The sequence below is a fragment of the Cupressus sempervirens genome, chromosome 6 (assembly GCF_028749045.1).
Source record: "Cupressus sempervirens isolate cs-2001-9-10 chromosome 6, ASM2874904v1, whole genome shotgun sequence".
Lineage (NCBI taxonomy): Eukaryota > Viridiplantae > Streptophyta > Pinopsida > Cupressales > Cupressaceae > Cupressus > Cupressus sempervirens.
In genome coordinates, this window is record NC_143123.1 from 668,122,747 (window position 1) to 668,146,136 (window position 23,390).

At 38.5% G+C, this 23,390-nt stretch overlaps 1 protein-coding gene across 1 annotated transcript in view; it reads left to right on the forward strand.

Moving 5' to 3' along the window:
• Nucleotides 1–6,506: 6,506 nt before the first annotated feature.
• LOC149553958 (DNAJ heat shock N-terminal domain-containing protein) overlaps nucleotides 6,507–23,390 on the forward strand; it is a 193,998-nt gene continuing 177,114 nt past the window's right edge. The window contains exons 1-2 of the mRNA XM_089789292.1: nucleotides 6,507–6,658; nucleotides 6,888–7,348. Of these exons, the coding sequence (XP_089645418.1) occupies nucleotides 6,896–7,348 (453 nt within the window). The 5' untranslated portion in view covers nucleotides 6,507–6,658; nucleotides 6,888–6,895. The remainder of the gene's footprint in view (nucleotides 6,659–6,887; nucleotides 7,349–23,390) is intronic.

Here is a 23,390-nt window from a genome sequence, read left to right on the forward strand (position 1 = left end):
GTGCCATAACCAACTGTCATCTACCTTTGCAACCAAACATATCATTTCAGTAGGATTCAATTGAAATACATTATCTCTAGATCTGATTCCTCTTCCAATTACCTTTCCATCTTTATCTCTGATCATGCATATTTTCTCTATGAACTACAACTAATAACCTTTGTCCACTAGTTGTCCAACACTCAAAAGATTGTGCTTTAAACCATCAACAAAATATACATCCTCAATGTTAGTTTTACCATCAAGATTTATAGATCCAATACCTTTAACTTGGCATGTTGCATTGTTTCCAACTTTGACAATTCCTCCATCCTAACTTTTGAAGTCAAAAAACTCGTTCATATCACCAATCATATGATGTGAACAATCACTATCAATTATCAAATTAGATTTCTTCTCAACTTGTGACACCAAAGCTACTTTCTCTGGACTTTCTTCTTTGATTGCCACAAATCCAATTTCATCATCACTAGCACTTAATGCTTGTTCATCAGAATCATTATCTTCATTTGCATACAAACACTCTCTATCTCTTCCAATTTTGTAATTTCCCTTATACTTTCTCTTTCTTTTTATGACACTTAGATGCATAATGACCATATTCATCACAAGCCCAACATTTAAAGATTTTTTTACCTCCTTTTTCTCTTTTTACTAGAAGGGCTATTCCTTCTTCAATCTTTTTGTCTTCCTTAGATTTGTTGTTGGTAGCAAAATCTCCTCTAGCACTTGTGCTCCTTGGTAAATTAGGTCGAATGTTCAAAGCACTGAAAGTTGTCTCTATTCCAGTCAATTCTCTGAATTGTCTAAGCTCATTCTCAACTGATTCAAATCTTCCAAGCAATGACTCCTTTATAAAATCTTTGGTACAAGATATCAACAACTATATCATCTGAATTGCTGACTTAAATGGTGGTGTTAGAGTCTCCAATATCTTCCGTATAACCTCATCATCTTCTTTGGTTCCTCCTTGAGATTTAATACTTGCAGTAATTTTTGATATCCTGCCTATATATGTTCTTATAGATTCATCTCCCATCATTTTAGCATCTTGAAATGCACAAATCCAACTTTGTAGCCTCAACTTCTTAGAATGTGCATCACCTTCAAAACTATTTTTGAAAGCTTTCCAAATCAAATGTGAAGTAGCAAGTGATTTTACATGATTGTATTCAATTTCAAGAAGTGCAGTCAATATTGCTTCTCTGGCTCTCCTGTTGCACATAAAAAGATCTCTTTCATCTATGACACAATTTTCCAAATTCTTTTTAGCAATGATTATCTTTGCTAATTTTGACAAGATCCAATATCCTGGACCCATGCACAACAGACATATCTTCATCTTTTCCTTCCAGCTATCATAATTTGTTCCATCAAACTTCAGACTATCTTTCCTGAACATGCTCACCATGGATCTCCCAAATTTGTTAAACTTTATCTTCAAGGCCCTATTGCTCTGATACCAATTGTTAGAAACAATAGTCCACCAAGATAATTGAGGGGCAAGGGAGGGGGGTGAATTAGTTATCCAATAATTAATACATTTATCTTCATTAAACAAACTTAACCATTCAACCAAAGTAAACATCAACCATAATAAGTTGCACATAGACAATTACACTAGATATGTTGACTAGGGAAACCCTTGATCAGAGGGAAAACCCCAATGGGAGTGATGCCACAAGATGATGTACTAATATAAATATTCCTTGTTAGAGGATGGACCCTATTAGGAGTCTATTACAACATTTAGTACATAGAGTCCCCGTTAGGAGACTTTGAATCCCTATTAGGAGATTCCAACCCTATTAGGAGTTGTGCCAACCCTATTAGGAGTTGTAGTACAATGTATGCAAGAAGAGCCCACTGCCCAAACATGCAATTTTAATTACAAGAAGAGCTCACTACTCAAATATGCAGTTTACTGTTATGTTCTTTCCTTTGTTCTGTCAATTGAACCAATCACTATCAGACCCTGTAGACCAGGTCATGAACCTCAGATCCAAATACCAAACCTCAAATCACTTAGCAAAACCTCAGCAATAAAGTTTCTTTCACTTCCACACTACTCTGCTCAACTTCACATTCCACTCTTACTGCTGCTTATCATCAATCATCAACATGTTATATGATAAAGAAAATTGTCCTTCCTTTATACCAAGTCCATAAAACAATTCCTTGAGTCGGCTGTTAGACCTTCTCAATTAATCATTATAGGACCGCATTAAGAACACATTACACTTAGCGATAACATTAATCTTCTACCTTACAACTTGAATATCTTTTTGTACACACAATATTATGACGAGTGATCTTAGCAACGTCATCACCAACATGTCTTCTTAAAAATCTCAACTTCGATTCTCAAAATAACAACTTTGCTAAGAGACATAACAAGTTTACTAGAACATGCCTCTGTAAACTCTATCTCAGAACAAACATCAACAAAACTTACATAACTTCTTCTAGACTTATCATTTCTTCTTCTGATGTCAACTACATATACTAGATACTCAGAAGTATCTCCCATAACCTCAGATAGTTAGAATACTCAACTAGTCATTCGTACCAACTTGATCTTTTCACTGTTCTTCTATTAGATACCATAAAAAACTACTATGTTGACATCAATGACAAACTTAGTCATGAATGTAACATTTCATCATAGTAACATATCTACAATACTCCCCCATAGGAATATCATCAATATTCATGGTTCCAACAATCTTGCAACAATCCATTTAGCTAATAATACACAATTATAAACATGCTTATTATGATATTGCTAATACCCATGTAAATTTCCATTTTTCAGGTAAATTGTTAGTACTATGATATTTATATAAGGGTGCAAATTCTATATCAAAGTGGAATTGGATGTACAATGGGTTTGGAATTGGTTGTACAATGGGTTTTACTTCATTACATGATGTTAACTATAGGCATAATATTTTTGCAACTAAAGCTTATTGGTAAACTTAGAATTGATAACTAGTGTGATTAAGTCATAATAGATCTTTGTACTAGATGTTTATTTATTTGTTCTTTTGAAATATTATCCATTTAAGAAGCTCTCAAGATTAGAATATTATATTTGTAAGTATAAATTACAATCAATTTTAGATTGCAATATAACTTTTTCTTTTCAATATTGTTTGATGTGTAAATATGAGACATTATCTTTCAAGTAGATGTGTATTTGTGTTAATTTTTTTAGAAGAAACTAATGCTAAAACAAATTAATGAGATAGATATAATCAACATAACTAGCAAATTTTACATTGAACTAGTGCATATGGTATAATTGACCTCTTGTGTCAGAGACATGATATGATTTGAGAAGCTGGCTTATTGTACTCTATAAATAGTGGTCAAAGTAAAATAGAGGAATACACCCATAGTTAATTTATTCAATAACACACATATAACAACTTTGTATATATAGTGTTTTGGTTCATCCATGCCTCTGATCTTTTAGTAACTTATACAATAGTCAGGAGTCTTAAAAAATTTGAAGACATGCCATTTTTTGGAAAGAAGGCAAATAATAGAGTAACTAATGGAAAACCCAATCTCAGAGGTGCATGGCTTTGGGAACTCAATAAATCTCTTATTTCAAGAAATTATTGAAGTGTAAAAAGGTATGTAATATAGAATACTTCATTGATAGTCTCTATAATATGACTCAAGGCTATCTATTTTTAAAAAAAAATGTTGAGGCTATAGGCAACAATTACAAATGAAATCGGATTTAGTTTTTTTTCCATGGTTGATAACACACTGTTGAAATTAAGGGTCATATATAAGGTATGTTATAGATTCATACACTCACAAGGTTTCCATTATCTTTGACCTTGTTGTGACATGTGAGAAATTGAGGAAGAGAAATACAGAACTATGGGGTAAATATACTGATAAAACAAGACAAACTCTCAATTATACTAAAATATTTGAAGATAGTTGAATGAGATGGGAGCTAAAGAAAATCTAAACATTTCACACCATATAGCCACAATAATGGTTGTAAAAGCATAAATAGTGGAAACATGTGCATGGTGAGAAAGATGTTGCAAAGTTGATTCTAAACAAAAAACAACTCAAGTGATGTATGAAAGCCTATTAATGCTTATTCAATGCAGTTTAATCAAATAAAGCTATAAGAACTATTGACTTCCTCTAGGAAAAGCAACATAGATTCGTTTTCTAGTGAGCTTTCAAGCAAGATTTCACATTGACTACTTTCAAAGTAGAGATTGGATGAACCTATACAAAAAAAAGCCTGCAAACAAATACATAATATTGTTGAGAATATATCTAGACAAAGCCAATACAACCTACAAAAAATCTGCAAAGTTAGGTACAAGTGTTGAAAAGGAGTCTTATAAAATGATTGAAATTGATGTAAGCAATGAAAAGGAGGATATTTTTGGGAAATTATACTTACAAGACACACAATGGATTTTGTGCCAGTCAAAGAGCCATTAATGAAGAAAGAAACTACAACAGAAAACACTGCCTTGGCCAACTCTAACCGAAGACAAAAGAAAACCACTAAAGAAACCTTTATTCATTGACAAGAACATGGACACAATATGATAAACATTAGGGTTAAAATGGAGCATGAATAAGGGAATGTGCAATTTTATGTGTTGAGAACAAAGTTAAATTTTAGCAATAATAATCTAAAAACCCATTTCTTGCTCCTTCTTGACATGCAAAAAAAACCCCTTGAAAATGGTAAGAACTAGCACAAATTACGTAGAAAATTAGTTCTTGAAAACAATCACAAGAGAGAAAACTAACCCTCTAGGCAATAAATTGGGCCACTACCTCTATTTTTTGCAAATGCTTTGCGTCCAACTTTTTCTCTTGACCTTGCACAAACAAAGGACTCTCTTTTTCAACTTTTTCCTTCTGAAGCTTTTGACACATTATCAAAGACTAACAAATATTAAATACATTTTGACAAATATTAAATACAATCTTATCTTTTTCTTTTTTCAATGTGGGAAAACAAATTTTATGCGAGAAAAAACTGGTGTCTACCACTCAAAATTCAGAAATTTGATTTGGTAAGTAGGAGATAATTTCTATAGCAAGTCAAATTGTGATATTGCTATCATGATTTAACAGTGTGATTTTGAGTCAAACTCATTGACCCATGTTTCATGAGTAGTGATTCAACATGAATTCATCTCTCATGAGAATAAATGGAACACTTAACTCATTGGATCTAGGTGATGCTCACAAGGGTGAAACACCGGGACTTCTTGGGAGGTCACCCATCCCAGTACTACTCCAGCCTGAGTGCGCTTAACTATGAAGTTTCCTCCATGGTTAAACCCAAAGCTTGCAACCCCATTTGCAAAACCTTCACCAAGTGTTGTGCTTTATGAACCATTCATTAGAAAGCCCCTTAAGCTCATCAATTGTTAAGTAGGAGATAATTTCCATAGCAAGTCAAGTTGTGATATTGCTATCAGGATTTAACTATGTGATTTTGAGTTAGACTCATTAAACATGGAGGAAACTCCGTAGTTAAGCGCACTCAGGCTGGAGTAGTACTGGGATGGGTGACCTCCTGGGAAGTCTCGGTGCTTCACCCTTGTGAGCATCACCTAGATCCAATGAGTGCTAAGTGTTCCATTTATTCTCATGAGAGATGGATTCATGTTGAATCACTACTCATGAAACATGGGTCAATGAGTTTGACTCAAAATCACATAGTTAAATCCTGATAGCAATATCACAATTTGACTTGCTATGGAAATTATCTCCTACTTACCAATTGATGAGCTTAAGGGGCTTTCTAATGAATGCTTCATAAGGCACAACACTTGGTGAAGGTTTTGCAAATAGGGTTGCAAGCTTTGGGATTAACCATGGAGGAAACTCTGTAGTTAAGTGCGCTTAGGTTGGAGTAGTACTGGGATGGATGACCTCCCAGGAAGTCCCAGTGCTTCACCCTTGTGAGCATCACCTAGATCCAATGACTGCTAAGTGTTCCATTTATTCTCATGAGAGATGGATTCATGTTGAATCACTACTCATGAAACATGGGTCAATGAGTTTGACTTAAAATTACACAGTTAAATCCTAATAGCAATATCGCAGAAATTTGATTGTTATAATTGAATTAAAAAATACAAACTCAAACTCTAGCTTCTCACATTTTATTTTGCTATGGAAACTAATGCTAGCGAACTAATAACAACATTAGTTTCCAAAACTTATATAAATCCAATCAATAGAAAAACTAAATTATAATTTAAAATCTATTAAAAATAAAAACAATTTTAAAACTAAATTATAATTTAAAATCTATAAAAATAAAAACAATTTTAAAACTATAATAATGTTGCAATATTTTTGAGACATGAATGACAAGATAAGTGGATATTTTCGTGATTAAAAGAGAAGTGTTAACAAAATAATTGGATAGTCTATGATAAAATGAAAATAAATAAATAAATAAATAAATATCGATATAAAACTCTATTTGAATTGAACAAGTGCTATAATTTGATCCTGACCAGATTCAGGAACTCCAAGGCATTGTAAACATCCTAATTTTAACTTCCTCTGTCATAAATCACACTGGACATATTGCCTTCACTCTTGGCGATTCCTTTTCGAAGACTCAGAGCTGATGCACAAGGTCAGGCGGATTTTGCTTACTTCAAGCGTTCATTACAAGTTGTTTTCATTTTGAAGAGTTTTCCCGTCAGTTGGCTTCTAAATTTGAGCTTATTGCCGTAAAAATAGATTGAAGATAAGTTAAATTGAAACTTGAAGGGCGATTTCAGGTTTTTATTGCATCAAATTTTACTACTAGCATATTGCGAAAAATATGAATTTAAGGGTTTGAATATTCCTTCAAATCTTAGGCTTACACATGAAAGGGATGGGAGGCGAGAGCGAGAGAAGAAACAAAAAGAAAAATTCTAGAAAACGGAGAAGTAAAGGCAATGATGCAGATGCGAGCTCCGACTTTTCGATTTCTGAATCAGAAGAAGAAACAAAGAGGTCGAGGAGGAAGCGGAGTCACAGGAAGCCTCATAAGTCAAGAAAGCTTGATTACAGGTCAGAAGAGGATTCTGAGGAGGATTTGGAATACGAGAGGCGCAGAGAGAGGAAAAGGAGAAATAAGAGGAAAAGGGAAAAACATGAAAGAAAGGGAATTAAACTTGACAGGAAGAAAAAGTATGCAGAGTCTGATTCGAGTGAAGACTCGGGATCATCTTCGAATACCGACGTCGATGGGCAGGATAGGAAAGTTGATACTGCGCAGAAGCTTGTTCAACACATTCTCAGAAAATTTCCTTCTGTCAAGTTAGAATTGAAACAGGTAGCGTTTCTTTTGTGTCTGTGAGGACGTCTTTAAGCCCTTCTTAGTTTAATTTGTGAATGTTTTTGAGCATCATTTTGCAGTTTGCTGCTCAATGTACGGCTTACAAATTTAAATTCTACGCAGTTGATTCCGGAGAACTTTTTAATTTTGTTCCCTTTATTTTCTTTGCAAGTCTAGAAACATGCATATATATATATATATACACACACACACACACGTTTTGGATGGATTCGTATTCGGAATGGACACTAATGCTTCGTGTATTATTGTTTTGTTATCTTGTTTCTTGGTGACTTGTTAAAGTTTGCTGGAGTATTTTGCTTTAAGAAAACTTATATAGTGCATGATTGATTCCAGAAAATCGTAACTTCTCCGCTTTTTACATGACTGTGAATTGCACTTTGTCGATGAGGGGTCTATACTTCACCAATATAGAATACAATGTATTGGGTATATCCTATGTTCTTTTGAAAAAGGTATTGGATATGATCAGATGAGACAACCCCAAGGTTCCTATGTCTGGTCTTGTCTGTACCTCGATAAACTTAGTTGAAATGATGTGATTTTTCGGGTAATCACGAAGTGACTTACATAAATGTTTGTGGAACTATACTTTCATCTCTGAAAATGCTTCTTTTTAGGCGTTCTCAAATTTGGATACTAGATTTTTTCAGTTTTGCAATATCTTCAGACTTCTGGAAGCTATTAGAACACTTAAAAAAGAAGGTTTTTCACAACACTTTAAAATAAGTTTCAAAAGTCAGGGTTTAGAAAGAGATTAGACTAAGGAAACCTAAGGACAATGATTGTATGACAGTATTGGATGGTGCTTCACATAAATTGATCCTATAAATTGATTTGTGTTGAACCAGATTAATCACAATGCCATAGAAATAGTGCAATCTTCAAAAGAAACAAAGAATTTTTAGACTATAAACATTCATTCAAGTATCCAACATAGGCACAACTCAAACATGCATTCATAATTAAACAATACTGAAATTAGGTTCAATTTAACCATATTCTGCAATTTACAATCAGCAAAACAGTATATACAAATGGTTTGAATTGGAAATCCTTCAATATCTTCACATTTTACCATCAAAATGACTGAATTTTAACTAACATTGAAGAATACAAACCATGCCAACATCAAAGAAGCACAAGAAAGACACCATGCTTCAGTGGTCTGCTTGAATCAACTTCGAATGCTGATAATGACAATTTCTGTCATGAAGTACTCCTTCTACAAGTACTAATTACTATTACTAACATTGTAAAGGAGAGAACACTAGCTTTTATAGAGAAGGCTTACAAAATTAATAGTGGAGATTAACTCAACATCAAGGGCTCATATTGCATGTCTTCAAACCTCTAATTATATATATTTTTTAAAAAATTGCACGTGTGTGCCTTGTAAGTGAGAGGCTGTACAACTCTGGTATGCAAATTTTTTTTGCTTCCCCAGTCAACATTGTCCAAAATCAACAAATTTTATATGAAAATAGGGGTTTTGACATTTTCTGAATCCAACTGCGATGTTTGTTTGGCCACGAAGTGCTCCGAATTTCAGAGACCCTCCTATTTTTACAAAAAATACTTGCAAAAACCTAGATTTGTTTTGTCAAACCCTCGTTCTTGTTCTCGAAATAAGAATAAGCTACAGCAGGTCAGGATCTGATACCATGACGGATTTGAGTAATACAAATCCACAAAACCCGAAGAACACCTGCATGCAAGAACCTGTCACAGAGAAGAAAAAACAAAGAAGAGGCAAAGGCTTTGCTCTGAGAATATGCAAATTATATTATCAGACTAAAAGAATGAGAGATATTTACAAAAGATCAATCCTTATAGAAGGAGATCGAAAAACCTAAAAGGGAAACCCTAAGAGGTAAATGACATTTAATAATTACTAATAAATTATTAAATGGTATTGCAAGTGCATAAAGGGAAATCTTAAGAAGGGAGTAAAGGTAATTTAATAAATGAAATCAAATTAACACTTTACTCTAACATTGGTCAAAAAAGAAAGATGATACCATGAGGGTGTGTATTGATTATAGAGCCCCAAATAAGAAGACTATAAAAAAGAGGTATCCTATCCCAAGGATTGATGAATTAATGGATGAGTTACACAAAGCATGCTACTCTTCAAAAATTGCTTTGCGATCCAGATACCATCAGATAAGAATGAGGCAGGAAGATAATCCAAAAATTGCTTTTAGATGTCACTATGTATATTTTGAATTTCTAGTTCTTCCATTTGGTCTCACTAATGCCTCGACCACTTTCCAATCTTTTATGAACTACATATTCCAAAAACAACTACGAAAATTTCTCCTTATATTCTTTGATGATATAGTTATTTACAGTAAAACATGGAAAGAACATCTGCAACATATTGAAAAAGTTTTAAGAATCTTGGAAACATAATCATTATATGCCAAAATGTCAAATTGTGAATTCCGGTCAGAGGAGATTATATATTGAGGACACAAAATAAGTGCAAAAGGGGTAAGCGTGGATGAGGAAAAGATCAAAACTATCAGAGAATGGACAAGACCCAAAACCCTAGCCCAGCTCAGGGGATTCATTGGTTTATGTAGCTACTATCAATGTTTTGTAAAAAGGTTCTCTAAAATAGCATCCCCTCTCACATATTTAACAAAGAAACGAGCCTTTTCATGGAATGAAGTATCCCAAAAAGCTTTTGAAAATCTTAAAGAAACCATGTGCTCTTGTCCCGTTCTAGCTATTCCAGATTTCACCAAACTTTTTGAACTACAATGTGATGCATCAAAAGGAGTCAAAGCAATACTCATGCAAGCGAGGCACCCAATAGCGTTTGAAAGTCATAAACTCACAAAAGTGGAGAAACATTACTCAATATATGATAAAGAAATGTTAGCTATCATGCATGCCTTAGCAAAGTTCTGACAATATTTAGTTTGTGGAAGATTCATTGTGAAGACAAATCATAACAACTTAAGATTCTTCTTAATTCAAAAAGATCTTAATGATAGGCAAAAAAAGTGGGTAAGCCGAAACTAGTCTTACGATTTTGATATAGAATATGTTAAAGGAGTTAATAATGCGGTTGCAGATGCTCTCTCAAGAAGGCCCCATATTAATAATATTACAAGCCTCTCCAAGGATTGGAAAGGAGACATCATAGCCGAGTACGACAAGGATCCCCAAACACATGCCTTATTAGAAGGAAACTTACCCAATAGAGAGTTCAACATATGGGATGACCTAATCCTTTACAAGGGAAGAGTATATTTAACCACACAATCAAAAACTAAAGGCAAAATATTTAAGGAATATCATGACAATCCATTAGCAAGCCATCAAGGATACTACAAAACTGTTGACATTATGGTCAAGTTTGTTTATTAGTGACACACACTTAGTCAAAAGGTTAGCAACCACTGAGCTCATCTTGAAGTTCTCTGTGTCAACCAAGTAATTCTGTTTATACTGAGCTCGCAGTGTTAGTGTTGACCGAGCTGTGCAGTGTCAATGAAGTGATTCAGTTTATATGCCGAGTTTCGTAGTGTTCACCGAGTCACTTGTGCTGACCGAGTTCAAACTACTTGGAAGTGATTAGTATGAACCGAGCTTCTACGTCAACCGAGAGCATGATGATGCCGAGTGTTAACAATGGTTGCCGAGTATCACAACCTCACTGAGTTTGTCTTCAGAACCCGAGTACCAGCAATTGGGCCGACTTTGTGTATTTTGGTGAAACTTGTATTGTAGCTAACTTCGATGAATTAAGATTTGGATTGGTATATATGTAATTTATTGCATCACATCCAAATGTAAATAAGAACGAATATATGATGCAAATATAATAAGAGTAGAAGTGCGAAGTAAGAAGGCTACAAGTAGTATAAGGAGCAACAAAGATTTATCTATCATAGGAAGGTGATTATTACACTCCAAAGGAATCTCAACCAGCAAATCAGAGTTGCAGATCAAATATCAACCACTGGTTCATCCGAACAGGTGGAATAGTTAAATCCTTTCACAAGGTAGACTTAACGATCTTTTGCAAATCTCTTTACCGAGTGCATATTTCATTGTATGTTTTGTAAATCCTTTTATAAGGTGATCTAGCAATCCTAATTGCTCTTAATAGGGCAGAGCATTAGAAGTGATCGATTGTAAGCCTTAATAGGCCAACTTTATACTGCAGTACTAAAGCTTGTGGGTATCATCCCTACCCCAATTTTACTTTCTATTTGGAAGGTTTCTAGGTCACTATATCTTGTGTTAAAGTGTTATGAATGTTTTAATGCTTTCAGTCTTTCATACATGCGATTAGATCAGAATACATATGAAGGATTAATTGGTGAATTAAGAATAAGTTTTATTGGTTCTTGATTCACCCCTCCTCTCTCAGTGACCTAGTCTATCCTATATTTCCAACAATTGGTATCAGAGCTTTGTGGTTCTCAGAGAAGAAGTTTAACAACTTGAGCAAAAATCAGAGGCAATGAAGGTATTTAGACTAGATAAGGCTATTGACAATGAAAAGCTGGATGTGGAATTGGGTATTGGACAACTTAAGAAAACAAAGGAGCAACTCTCTCAATCCTTGAAAAAAAGAAAAGGTCTTGTAGTACAAATGAATGACAAACTCTATATTGAAGAAATAATTGAAGATATCTATTCAGAAAGAAATTCAGATGAAGCTAATGCGGCAATCAAAGAACTATTGGAAAATAATTGTAATCTTCAAGAAGAAGTTAGAAAGCTGAAAAGAGAACAAGAAATTCAGTCAGTAAGATTGTGTGAAGTCATGGCAGAAAAAGATAAGGCCAAACAAGAGATAGAAGGTAAGAATAATGAAATTCAGCATCTATCCCTTCAATAGGCAGACTTCATTGATAAGCTTACTAATGCAAATGATCCCTTCATCAGGCAGACTTCATTGATAAGCTTAGTAATGCAAATGAAGAACTCATGAATCTAAGATCAAAGAATGAAAGATTGCAAAATGATCTAAACAATGAAAAACAAACCAATGAGAGGATGATGAAATCTCAAGCAAACATGAATCAGTTGAATGAGCAAAGTCAATATAGACAGAAAAGCAAAGCAAGAATATGATATATAGAAGAAGGTGAATCATCCAATCAAGGAGCTCAAAAGAATCAAAGGCCTACTTGCAATCATTGTGGTAAGTTAGGTCATACATCAAACAAATGTTGGAGTAATGGTAAAGCTAAATTTAATAAAAAGTGTTACAATTGCAATAAACATGTTCATAGAGCTAATGAATGCAAAGAGAAACCCAAATTTGAAGGCAAATGTCACAAATGCAAGAAACATGGGCACAAGTCTTTTGAATGCAAAACCAAGATATTGAACCCAGCAGAACAAATTGTGAAAGTTGTATTTGGTTGGGACTACAACACATGGTGTAGATGCCACTATTGTGGAGAATTTGGACACATTGGAGCAAATTGTGTGAAGCATCACATGAGGACAAGAGACACCACTAGAAGATGTTTTATTTGTACAGAACTTGGACACCTTGCCAAGAACTGTATGAACACTAGAAGGATTGAAGATGAAAAGAAAGCCAAGGCTGACAACATTAGAAAGTAGATGAAGCAGCAATGGATTCCAAAATCTTCTGAGAATGCAAGTCCGAGCATGAAGCACGTCACTCAAGAATTGGGTGACTCAAGCATTTCTACTTGATCTCCCATAGGGATAATTGGAACTAAGACTCTGAAGCAGACATCTTATATCAGTTCTATTACGGAAGTAATTGGTAAATACTCGCTTGTTATTAATAGAAACTGAAAGGTCAATTTATACAAAAGAATAAAACGATGTTTCCTTAGGAAACTATAAAAAAGAATAGAAATATTCTATTCTAACAAATAACGCTAAAAAAGTGAAAGCTAACTAAAGGTAACTAGATATTTACAATAGATAACCATTAATTAATAATAGATGACTTATCTATTATTGTAATACCCTCCCGTAATGGATAATCTATCTAGAACACCAAGCTGTCCTTTAAATTTGACAAACTTATTAGGACCAAGAGGCTTGGTGAGAATGTTTGCAATCTGATCTGTGGTAGGAACATACTGCAAATCTATAGTCCCATATTCAACCAACTGTTGTATGTAATGACAGTGAACATCCACATGCTTGGTTCGTTTATGGAAGACTGTATTTTGTGCTAGCTTGATAAAGCCTTCGTTATCAACAAACAGAGTAGTCGGTCTTGCTAGTGACATCTGCATATCCCCAAGCATCCAACGAAGCCAAACAACTTCACATCCTGCCTTAACGGTCCCTCTGTATTCGGCCTCTCTAGAGGAGAGAGAAACTACCTGCTGCTTCTTACTGGTCCATGCGACTGCACCAGATCCCAAATTGAACACATCCAAAGGTTGACTTTTTATCATCAACAGAGCTTGCTCAATATGAATCTGTGAACCCACTGAGTTTAGGATTAGAACTTTGAGAGTACAAAAGTCCATAATCTGAAGTGCCCTTCACATAGCGAAGCACATGCTTTGCTGCCATTCAATGATCAACCTTAGGACCTGTCATAAAGCGTGAAATATAGTTAACTGCGAAGCTGATATCAGGCCTAGTAGCAGAGAGGTAGATGAGGCTGCCTACTAGTTGCTTGTATGTAGTATCATCAATAGAAAGAAAATCAGACTTTGTTGATAACTTGAGACCTTTCTCCATAGGTGTAGATGCAGGTTCGCAATCCTGCATATAGAATTTGTCTAATAGGGCCTTGGCATATTTGGACTGAGAGATGAATATAGTAGAAGACTATTACCAAACTTCAACACCTAGGCAATAATGCATAAACCCAAGGTCAATCATATCAAAAGATTGGCATAAATTTTGTTTGATTCCCTGAATCAAAGATGTCAAATTGCCAGTGATGATCAGATCATCCACATAAATATCCAGAAGGATGTTTATCGTACTAGGTAAAACAATCAACGCATACAGGTAATAGATAATAATAGCAAAACTCCTTGTATTATTCGCATACGCCAAGAGATTACATACAGATGATTAGATGCTTTACAATGACCCAAGAGGGTGTATAAATACTTTCCGAAGAACCTTTCCGAAGGGGTTCGTCAGCTACATGACAATTATCGAAGGGTCCGTCGGCCACGTAAAAAGAACTTTCTTGAAGGGGTCCGTTGGCTACATGACAATTACCGAAGGGCCCGTCAGTTACATAAAAAGAACCTTCCCGAAGGGACCCGTCAACTGATACACACAATTTTACCGACGACATCATCCCCCCCAAAAAGAAAAGTCGTCTCCAGATGACAATACAACAAAACTCAAAATAACAAGTACATCAATATGTTAATACTAAACAATAGGATGGATCCCTGGCACAGTGGTCTACGCTTTCAACTTGTTCAGCTCCGCCTGTAGCTTGTAGACTTGTTCTTTCTGAACCCTCAACTCAGCCTCCGCTTCCATCTGAAGCTCCAGAGCTGACAGCATCATCTCTCCAGCTTCTCCTAGCTCTTTCTCCTTCTCAGCTGCCGCCTGCTCTTTCTCTACTGTCAGTTGCTCCTCTACTACCAACTGACTTTGCTGGACTAACAGGGCTTCCCTCTTGGATTCCCAGGCTGCCCTCTCTGAAGCTATCCTGGCTGTTGACTCCTCCCGAGCTCTCTCAGCTGCTACCTAATCCGCTTGACTCCTCCGAAGAGTGTAGTACACCTCCCTGTGTAACTTCACTATCTCATGAATTAGAGCCTCAGAGTGGCTCTCCACACCAAAATCTGCTGTAGTGGCCTAATCCTGAAGCATCTCATCAGTCTCCACATTCGGCCATCCCCGCTCAAAATAGACCGTGAAGGTAGCTGGGCAACCCAATCGCATAAATGAGATGACTCCCTCCAACTCCTTCACGACTAAGTCCAATGCCTGAGTCTCCGTCGAATCCAACACCTGGCGAGCCTGAGATGCTAGAGCTGCGAAATCAGCAAGAAATGCCTCTCTCATTCCTGTCCCTTGCGCTAGTCGGTGTTCCTGCTGCACACCCATGGCCGTCTCCACGATTTCTGCCATATGCTCAACGATACTGTGCGACGGTCCAATGTCTTGAACTGGCTCTGCTACTTGTGCCTCCTGAGTGTCTACCTTCGGAATATCATCTCGCGTAGGAGTCTGCACATAGGCCATCCAAGGAGCCGGAGTATGGTGGAATTGCATACTCAGAAAAGTACTCACCCTTCGAGCTCTACTCTCCCTATCATGCTCTGGTGATGCTAAAATTGCGGCATCTATCGTAACCATTGTGTCAGACCCTACGACATCCAAGTGCACACCAGGCATACTCTGACTCTCTGCTATCTTCAGTATGGGAAGGTCGGGTACCTCCATGGCAGTATCCTCTCCACCTTCTGGTACACTCTCTACTGTAGGTGCCTCAACTGCTGCTGTTGGCTGTGCTTCGACAACTTCTCCTGCTGGCTGTGCCACAGATTCTGCTATGGGAAGTGCATGGGCAGGAGCTGGCATACGCTCTCGGTTGACGGGTGGTGCCACTCATGCAAACCCTACGACAAACCCAACTCCTGGTCGAACTGGAGGAGGCCTCACCTCGTGCTGCCATGGTGCTGCTACTGTAACTGCCTGCTGGGGTGCTGCAGTCATTACTATTGGTTGTCGTGTCTGTCCAAACCCTGGTATGTGAGCCATGTGCAGACCCGCTGGGACCAAACAGGAAGTGGCGGATAGTGTAGTTCGGGGAAATAGCAAGGGGGTGGCTGTGACAATCTGCACCTCTTCGTCATCTTCTTCCCCTTCTTCGTCCCCCACACTGTTCTCCTCAGAAGATGTTTCCTGTTAGCCGCTGTCCGTATCACCTCCTGTATCCATCCGAGGTCTCTTTTGTCTTGTCGAGCCCTTTTTCCCAGTGGTTGAATCCAAGTGCTTCCACTGCATGATAGGAGGTTCCGTAGGAGCAAGTGGACCAGGTTTCGCCTACAACTTGTCTTCTGGAATCATCCGTGTTGTTGCATTGAGGAAGAGACCAATGATGTAGTGTGGCATATAGAATGTCTTATGCTGGAGGGTCATAAATTCATGCATACGCTCAGCCAGCACAGACGCCTAATCATACGCCTTCCCGTTCATTGTTCCATTCATCATAGACACCTTCGAAAATGAGATATCGGATGCCCTCGATGATCCCATAAGCTTGCTCTTGACTAAGTCCATTAGGGATCGCCATGGTCCCTCTTGGATGTCGGTTTTCTTTAAACCCCTTCCTTTTGATGTCTCAACCAATGCTTCCTGCTCTGCTTTAGCCATATCTCCACATACTGGCCTTATCAAAAACAACTTTACCTCTTTAGAAATTTTCTTAGGCTGAACCTTCTTGCCCTGCGACCTTGGTATGCCAAACACTTGTGTGAAATCCGCTGCCTTGAATTAAACCACCAGGTTTGTGCCTAAGTATTGAAATGTGCTCTTCCGGGAACCTCTTCCATATGTCTTGATCATGGCGCGCAGAAAGCCCTCATAATCTCGAATGCAAAAAAAGGCATCCGAATTGCCCATTCCACCTGTGCCCTTCTGATGCTTGCTTTTACTGCATGGTCATTCGGGGTTTCTTGCCACCACTTTCTGCAGTCCATTCCCCTTAACCCTTCAAATGCTATAGTTTGTGGTGTGATTTCTGCTGTTGCAGGTGGCGGAGGCTTACGCTTCGGCTTGTTGTTACTGTTGGTGCCTTCATTCTGATTCGACATTTTCATGCCCTTCTCAGCTTCAGATTGTTCCGGTTGCTTTTTCCACTTCCTTTTGCCTGCAGACTCCATTTATTGTTAGGTCAGTTATTTCCTTGTCCTTTCCTAATGACCATTCAGATCTGTACGACCCCTTCTTGAATGGTTTGCAAATGACTCCTATTTCTGTACGGATTTTAGTTTGCCGTACTGATGTATATTTTCTTTGTTGGTTGCAGGGTTCATACAGCTACCAGGCTACAAGAGAAGTTGGACGTATCCATAGTTGGCATAATCACCGAATAATCGGCGAGTTTCTACTAATCGCCGAGTTTTTGGGACTGGCGAGTTTTTCCCAAATTTAATCGCAAGAAAAAATCGCCGACTAATCGTCGAATTTTTGCAAAAAATCGGCGAGTTTTTCAGAAAAAATCTTTTAAATTTTTTTTTTTTAAAATTTAAATTTTTTATTTTTTATTTTTTGTTAAAAACAAAAGGCAAAAAGCCTATATATATTATGTAAGATAGAGAGTTACAATATGCTAGTAGAGCTAGGAAGAGGAAAATGTGATTGTAATGATGTTTTTACTTCTAGTTTGACACAATTTATTTACTATTATGCTTCCCGCCATTAGCATTCAGCATGAGAATGTGATTTTGTACCCACTATGCATTTATATATATCTAAACTCCTGCTTCTTTCTTTTGTGTTCTCTATAATGAACTCATTAGATGCATCTTCTCATTGAAATTTGCAAAAAAAGGTATTTTGAATTAAATTTTAGCGGTTTTTTTAGGTTCCCGAGTTTTTCCGAGTTTTTTTTTTAAATGGCCGAGTTTTTCCCGATTGAACTTTGGGGGGGCTCGGCGAGTTTTTGGATTTGGCGAGTTTTCCAACTATGGACGTATCAAGTATCCCTCAAACTTGATGCCTTTAATCAATATTTCAAACAATCCGTACAGCAGCATAGGAAACCCGTCCTTAGCAAACTAACACTTATGCCTTAAATCCGTACAAACCCATATCAAGCAACTTATTCTTCAAAATTCACCTGCAAGCTTACTCTCTACCGTTAAAGTCCGTACGCCAATTCCGTCTTCAATATCCTGCAACGTTCTTCAAAATTGAAATGCAAGATCATGCCAAATCCCGAAAAAATCTGTACGCCATATTATGAAAAAATCGTATCCCGCATTATGCAAAAACCGTACCCCGCATTATGCAAAAACCATATAGCATGACATGTAAAATCCGTACTGTATGTCTAATCTTGTGAATCCGTACGGTAATGAACAGTGATTCAATGTCAAAGACAACTATCTCAAAGTTCGTACGACAACTGCATAGCAAATCATATTCATGCAATCCGTATGGCAGGTTTGGAAGGCAAATCCGTACAGCAAGCTTTGTTTGAGTAATCCGTATGCCAAGTCTGGAAGGCAAATCTGTACGCCGATGTGACCAGAGAGACTTAAAATTGCAAGTTACTCCTTATTGCAATCCGTACGATGGGCACAGACAATTGCAAACTTGTTTTCAAATCTGTACAATGCATCCTTTAAATTTCCGTACAGTGGTTTGCAATTTCTCATGGTAAAATCCTCCGTACGGTTAATAGACTTTTTAAAAGGCTGTACGGTGTGAGGCTTTAGAAAGCCGTACGGTGACTTTTCCAATGCTTTTATTTTTTCTTTTCTTTATATAACGAATTCAATTTACCTTTGGGACTTTATCATTCTGTGACGATGGAGTTGTTTGGACTTCATTCTGTGACGACGAGGGGGTCTTTCTGGCATGATACATCTTCAGCTTCGACCCGTTCACTGCCTGTGGCACTTCTTGTCCATCTATAGTCCACAATTTTATTGCTCCATTGTTGCCTACCTCTCGAATCTGGTACAGCCCAGCCCATCTGACTTTGAATTTGCTTGGTTTGACTTTGTTCCTTTTGTCATACTTCAATACCCACTGTCTGGGTTGGAACCTGTTCAGCTTCAGGTGTTTATCATGCCACACCTTGCGCCTGTTCTGTGTTACCTCCGTGACTCGCTGTGCCAATAATCGCTTTTCCTCGAGCTTGTTCAAATTATGTAGCCTCTCCCTCAGGCTTGCCATGTTGCCCAACTTGTTTTCCAACGCAATCCTCAGACTTGGTACCATGAACTCCGCTGGTACCTCTGCCTACTGTCCGAACATCAATTGAAATGGTGTGTGCCTCGTTGTCACCTTGTATGCTGTGTGGTATGCCCAAAGCGCAGAGGGTAATTTTTCCTCCCAATCCTCACCTTCAACCGCACAAGACTTATATATAATTGATACCAGGATTTTGTTTGTAGCCTCGGCCTATCCGTTTGCTCTTGGGTAGTACGAGCTCAATAATGAGTGGTAAATCTTGAATTCAGTGGTGAGCAGTCGGATAACATGGTTGACAAAATGTCCACCCCTATCAATTGTTAACTGCAATGGAATCCCATACCTGGTAATAATTTGCTCATAAATAAATTTTGCTGTGCTTACTGTCGAGTTATTTGGTAGTGCACATGCCTCTACCCATTTGGTCAGTTACTCCGTCGCTACGATGATGTATCAGCATCTTCTAGTTTTGCTTGCCTTCAGGGGTCCGATGAAATCCAGTACCCATTTTTCAAAAAGTTCCTGGGTGTGGGAGGGGTTAAGCGGCATGAAGTCTCTCTTTAGCGGCTTTTTGACCCGTTGGCAAGTGTCACACTCGACAACCCATTCCTGCGCGTCGTTGTACATTGTCGGCCACCACAATCCTACCAGTAATATTTTCTATGTTGTTGTATCAGGTCCCATGTGTCCTCCTTGCTGGACCCTCATGTGCTTCCTTCAACACTCGTGGTATTTCTTCCTCTAACACACACTGTCAAAGGATATGATTAGGCCCCATCTTGTAGAGTAATCCGTTGATCAACTGGAAGGTACGGCTCCTGATTATTAATTTGCGGCTTTCACTTGGTGGCATCTCACTCGAGAATTGACCTGTCAAGAGATATTCTTCAATGCTTGTGTACCATTGCAGTAGTACTGCAATCTGAAACAACTGTGCATCAGGAAAATCATCGTTCACTCCGTCTGCCAGTGCCCCTGTTTTGATTCTCGACAGGTGGTCTATGCTGACATGTTTCTTTCCAGGCCGTACAATGATTTCAAAGGTGAACTCCTGCAACAGAAGCAACCACTTGCTGATTCTGCCTTGAATGACAGGTTTATTGATCATATATAGCAGAGCCTGATGGTCAACATAGAACACGAATGGCGTCGCCAACAAGTAGTGACGAAACTTCTACACGACGTAGACCATTCTCGATGCTTCCCGTTCTGTTGTACTAGTTCTGCTTAGCTTTTGATAATAGTCGGTTGGCAAAGTATATTGGGTGATCCAACCCGTGGCTACCTGTCTGTGCCAAGGTTGCTCCGATCGCATAGTTGGATGCATCGACATGAACATGAAACTCCTTGTTCCAATCCGGGTATGCTAAGATGGGTGTCGTAGCCAGTCGTACCTTGAGCCCTTCGAATGCCTCATCTTGTTCTTTTTCCCATCTGAACCATTCTCCTTTGCACGTTAGCCTGTCCTTCGGGTATGATACTTTGGCAAAATTTTTAATGAACCTTCTGTAATAGCCTGTGTCCTAGGAAAGATTTTACCTTCGTTACGTTGGTGGACAGCTGCATTTCCAATATAACTCTGACTTTGTCCGAATTTGTTTTCAGTCCCTCCTTACAGACTACGTGTCTGAGCAGTCTTCCCTACGGAACCATGAATCTACATTTCTTTGGATTCAGGGCTTGTCCCACCCTCGACACCTTTCCATACATTCGCCCAATGCTGCCAGGTGTTTGTCCTCAGCGTTGAATACCAACCAATCATCTAGGAACGCCTTGAAGTTGCCAATAGACATTTTGTCAAAGATGTGCAATATGATCCGCTCGAATGTGGCAGGTGCATTGTACAGGCCGAACGACATCCGGTTATATGTGTACACTCCATCTTCTACGACAAATGTCATCTTTAGTTTATCCTCCACTGCGATTGAAATCCATCCATGAATGAGTAAATCTCATGTCTGGCTACCTCCTCCAAGATGCTGTCTGTAAATGGAATTGGAAACGGATCCTTGATTGTGACTGCATTCAGGCATCTGAAATCAACGAATATCCGAATTTAGGTGGTGTCCTTCTTCAGTGAGATTACTATGGGTGACACCCATTCACTGTTCTGCACCTTGAAAATAATACTGGCTTCTAGCATCCGGTTGATCTATTCTGTAACCCGTGCTACATAGTTCTTGTTCATCCGATATGGTCGCTTTCGTACGGGAACTACTCCTTTGACCAACGGGATGCAGTGTATGCACAACTCTGGTGATACTTCTTTTAGATCTTTGTATGTCCACGCAAACACGTCTTTGTATTCCAAAAATATCGTGAATGCCTCTGCTTTGAGTACTGGATCCCAATTATCTCCCACTAGTATGTTCTTTGGTTCTGCTTCATCCCCCAAATTCATTGTTTGTAGTGTAGCTTCGTTGTATTTGATGGGCTTCCCCGCAGTGAATGCATGGGCGGGTGTTTCATCAAGCAGTGCATCCCCCTCTTTTACTTCCATGAATTCCCTTGGAAATCCATCATCGCTGTGTCCTATCGTCAGCATGTTGCAACTCTAAAACAGTTCATAGTCCTCTATCTGCCAGTGGTAAAGACTGTTCACCGAATCCAAATCGTCGCCTCCTTCCAACCGCAGGACTCCCTCTTGATCTGGTTCCATACGCTACCTCCCTTCATCCTCTTCTTCGGAATCTAATGATAGGGCTTTCTTCCCCGACCATTTGGGTGTGTAAATTAATGATGTATTTTTGCCCTTTGCTTTCAAATGATAGTGTTTTTCTTCCAATTGTGTTTTAACTCTGGCTTGTATTAGCCATCCTCAGCCCAGAATGGCATCGTATCCTTTCCTCTTGAGCAGGATCACGATGAAATCCAGTAGGAACGACTGCGTTTTGATAGTTACGGGCTGTGCCATCAGGACTCCCAATGGTTTGATTCCGTGCTGGTTTGCTGTTAGCAACTGGAATGTAGGTGGCGACAACATTGGTTGTCCCAATCTCTTCCAGGTATCCTCGGGTAGAACATTCACGTTGGACCCTTCGTCGACAATTGTGTTTGTCAACACGCTTCCGAGAATCCCCATCTCGACAATCGTCGGATGCCGTCCGGATGAGAGGGCTAGCAGCATCGGATCTTCCACACTTGTGCCACCTTCTTTCTCCCTTGTTTTGCTGGTAACTTGGCAGTTGGGGCGATGTTCGTGAGTGCTGTACGAAGTTGAGGCATAGTGAGCAGCAGATCATTTATTTTGACTGGTACCTCGGTTTGTAATATCTGCCGTATGATGTTCTGTTTTGCGCAGTTTCTTACTGAGGTACCGGCAGTGTCCTTCAGGTGTGCTTTCTCTACTTGCGTTGCTTTCTGGATCTTTGCCTGTGCTTCCTCTAGTTGCTTCTTTTCTTCCGTCGGGTCGGGGTACACTTTCGCTTGCTTTTGTGTGATGGCCAAAACCTCCTCTTCGTCTATCCCGATGGTGATCAAATTTACTCCCGACTTTGGGCACTTAGTATCTTCATGATCGTCGGGTCCGCACCATTTGCATAATAATTTCGGTGCATTTGCCATTGTACAGTCACGGGCAAAGTGGCCCCACAAATTACATGCTCGGCATTGAACTATGGGCCGACCGTTCGCATCGTACTGAATTCAACTCCTGCTGCCATTATTGTTGTTGCCGTTGTTGTTTTGACCTCGCCGATTATTTCTGTACACTCCCAACGTGGCACCTTTTGTACTAGTGTTTTTGCTCCCTCTTGACGTGGAAGCCTCCTGTGTCAGAAACACTTGCTGAGGACCTCGTGTTTTTAGATTGAAAGGGCATTCCTTTGTGGAATGTCCCATAATCTGGCAAATCTCACAAAATTGGTCCTTTGGACATGATCCCTTTGTATGGCCTTCTTTCTTGCACTCGGTGCAGCATAGCTCATTTCCCTTGGTCTCCTTCTGCATGTTTTTGAATTCTTTCATCATCCGAATCATATCCTTTTGGAGAGCGCAGACCTTCTTGTTGTCCTTTTCGTCCTCACTGCTCTCTTCTTTTGAAGATGCGTCGTCATCTGAATCAGACGAGCTACTCTTTTTTTTCATCTTTTGCTCACTTTCCAGGTTCATTGCTCGATTGTACGCTTCAGTGTATGACGATGGC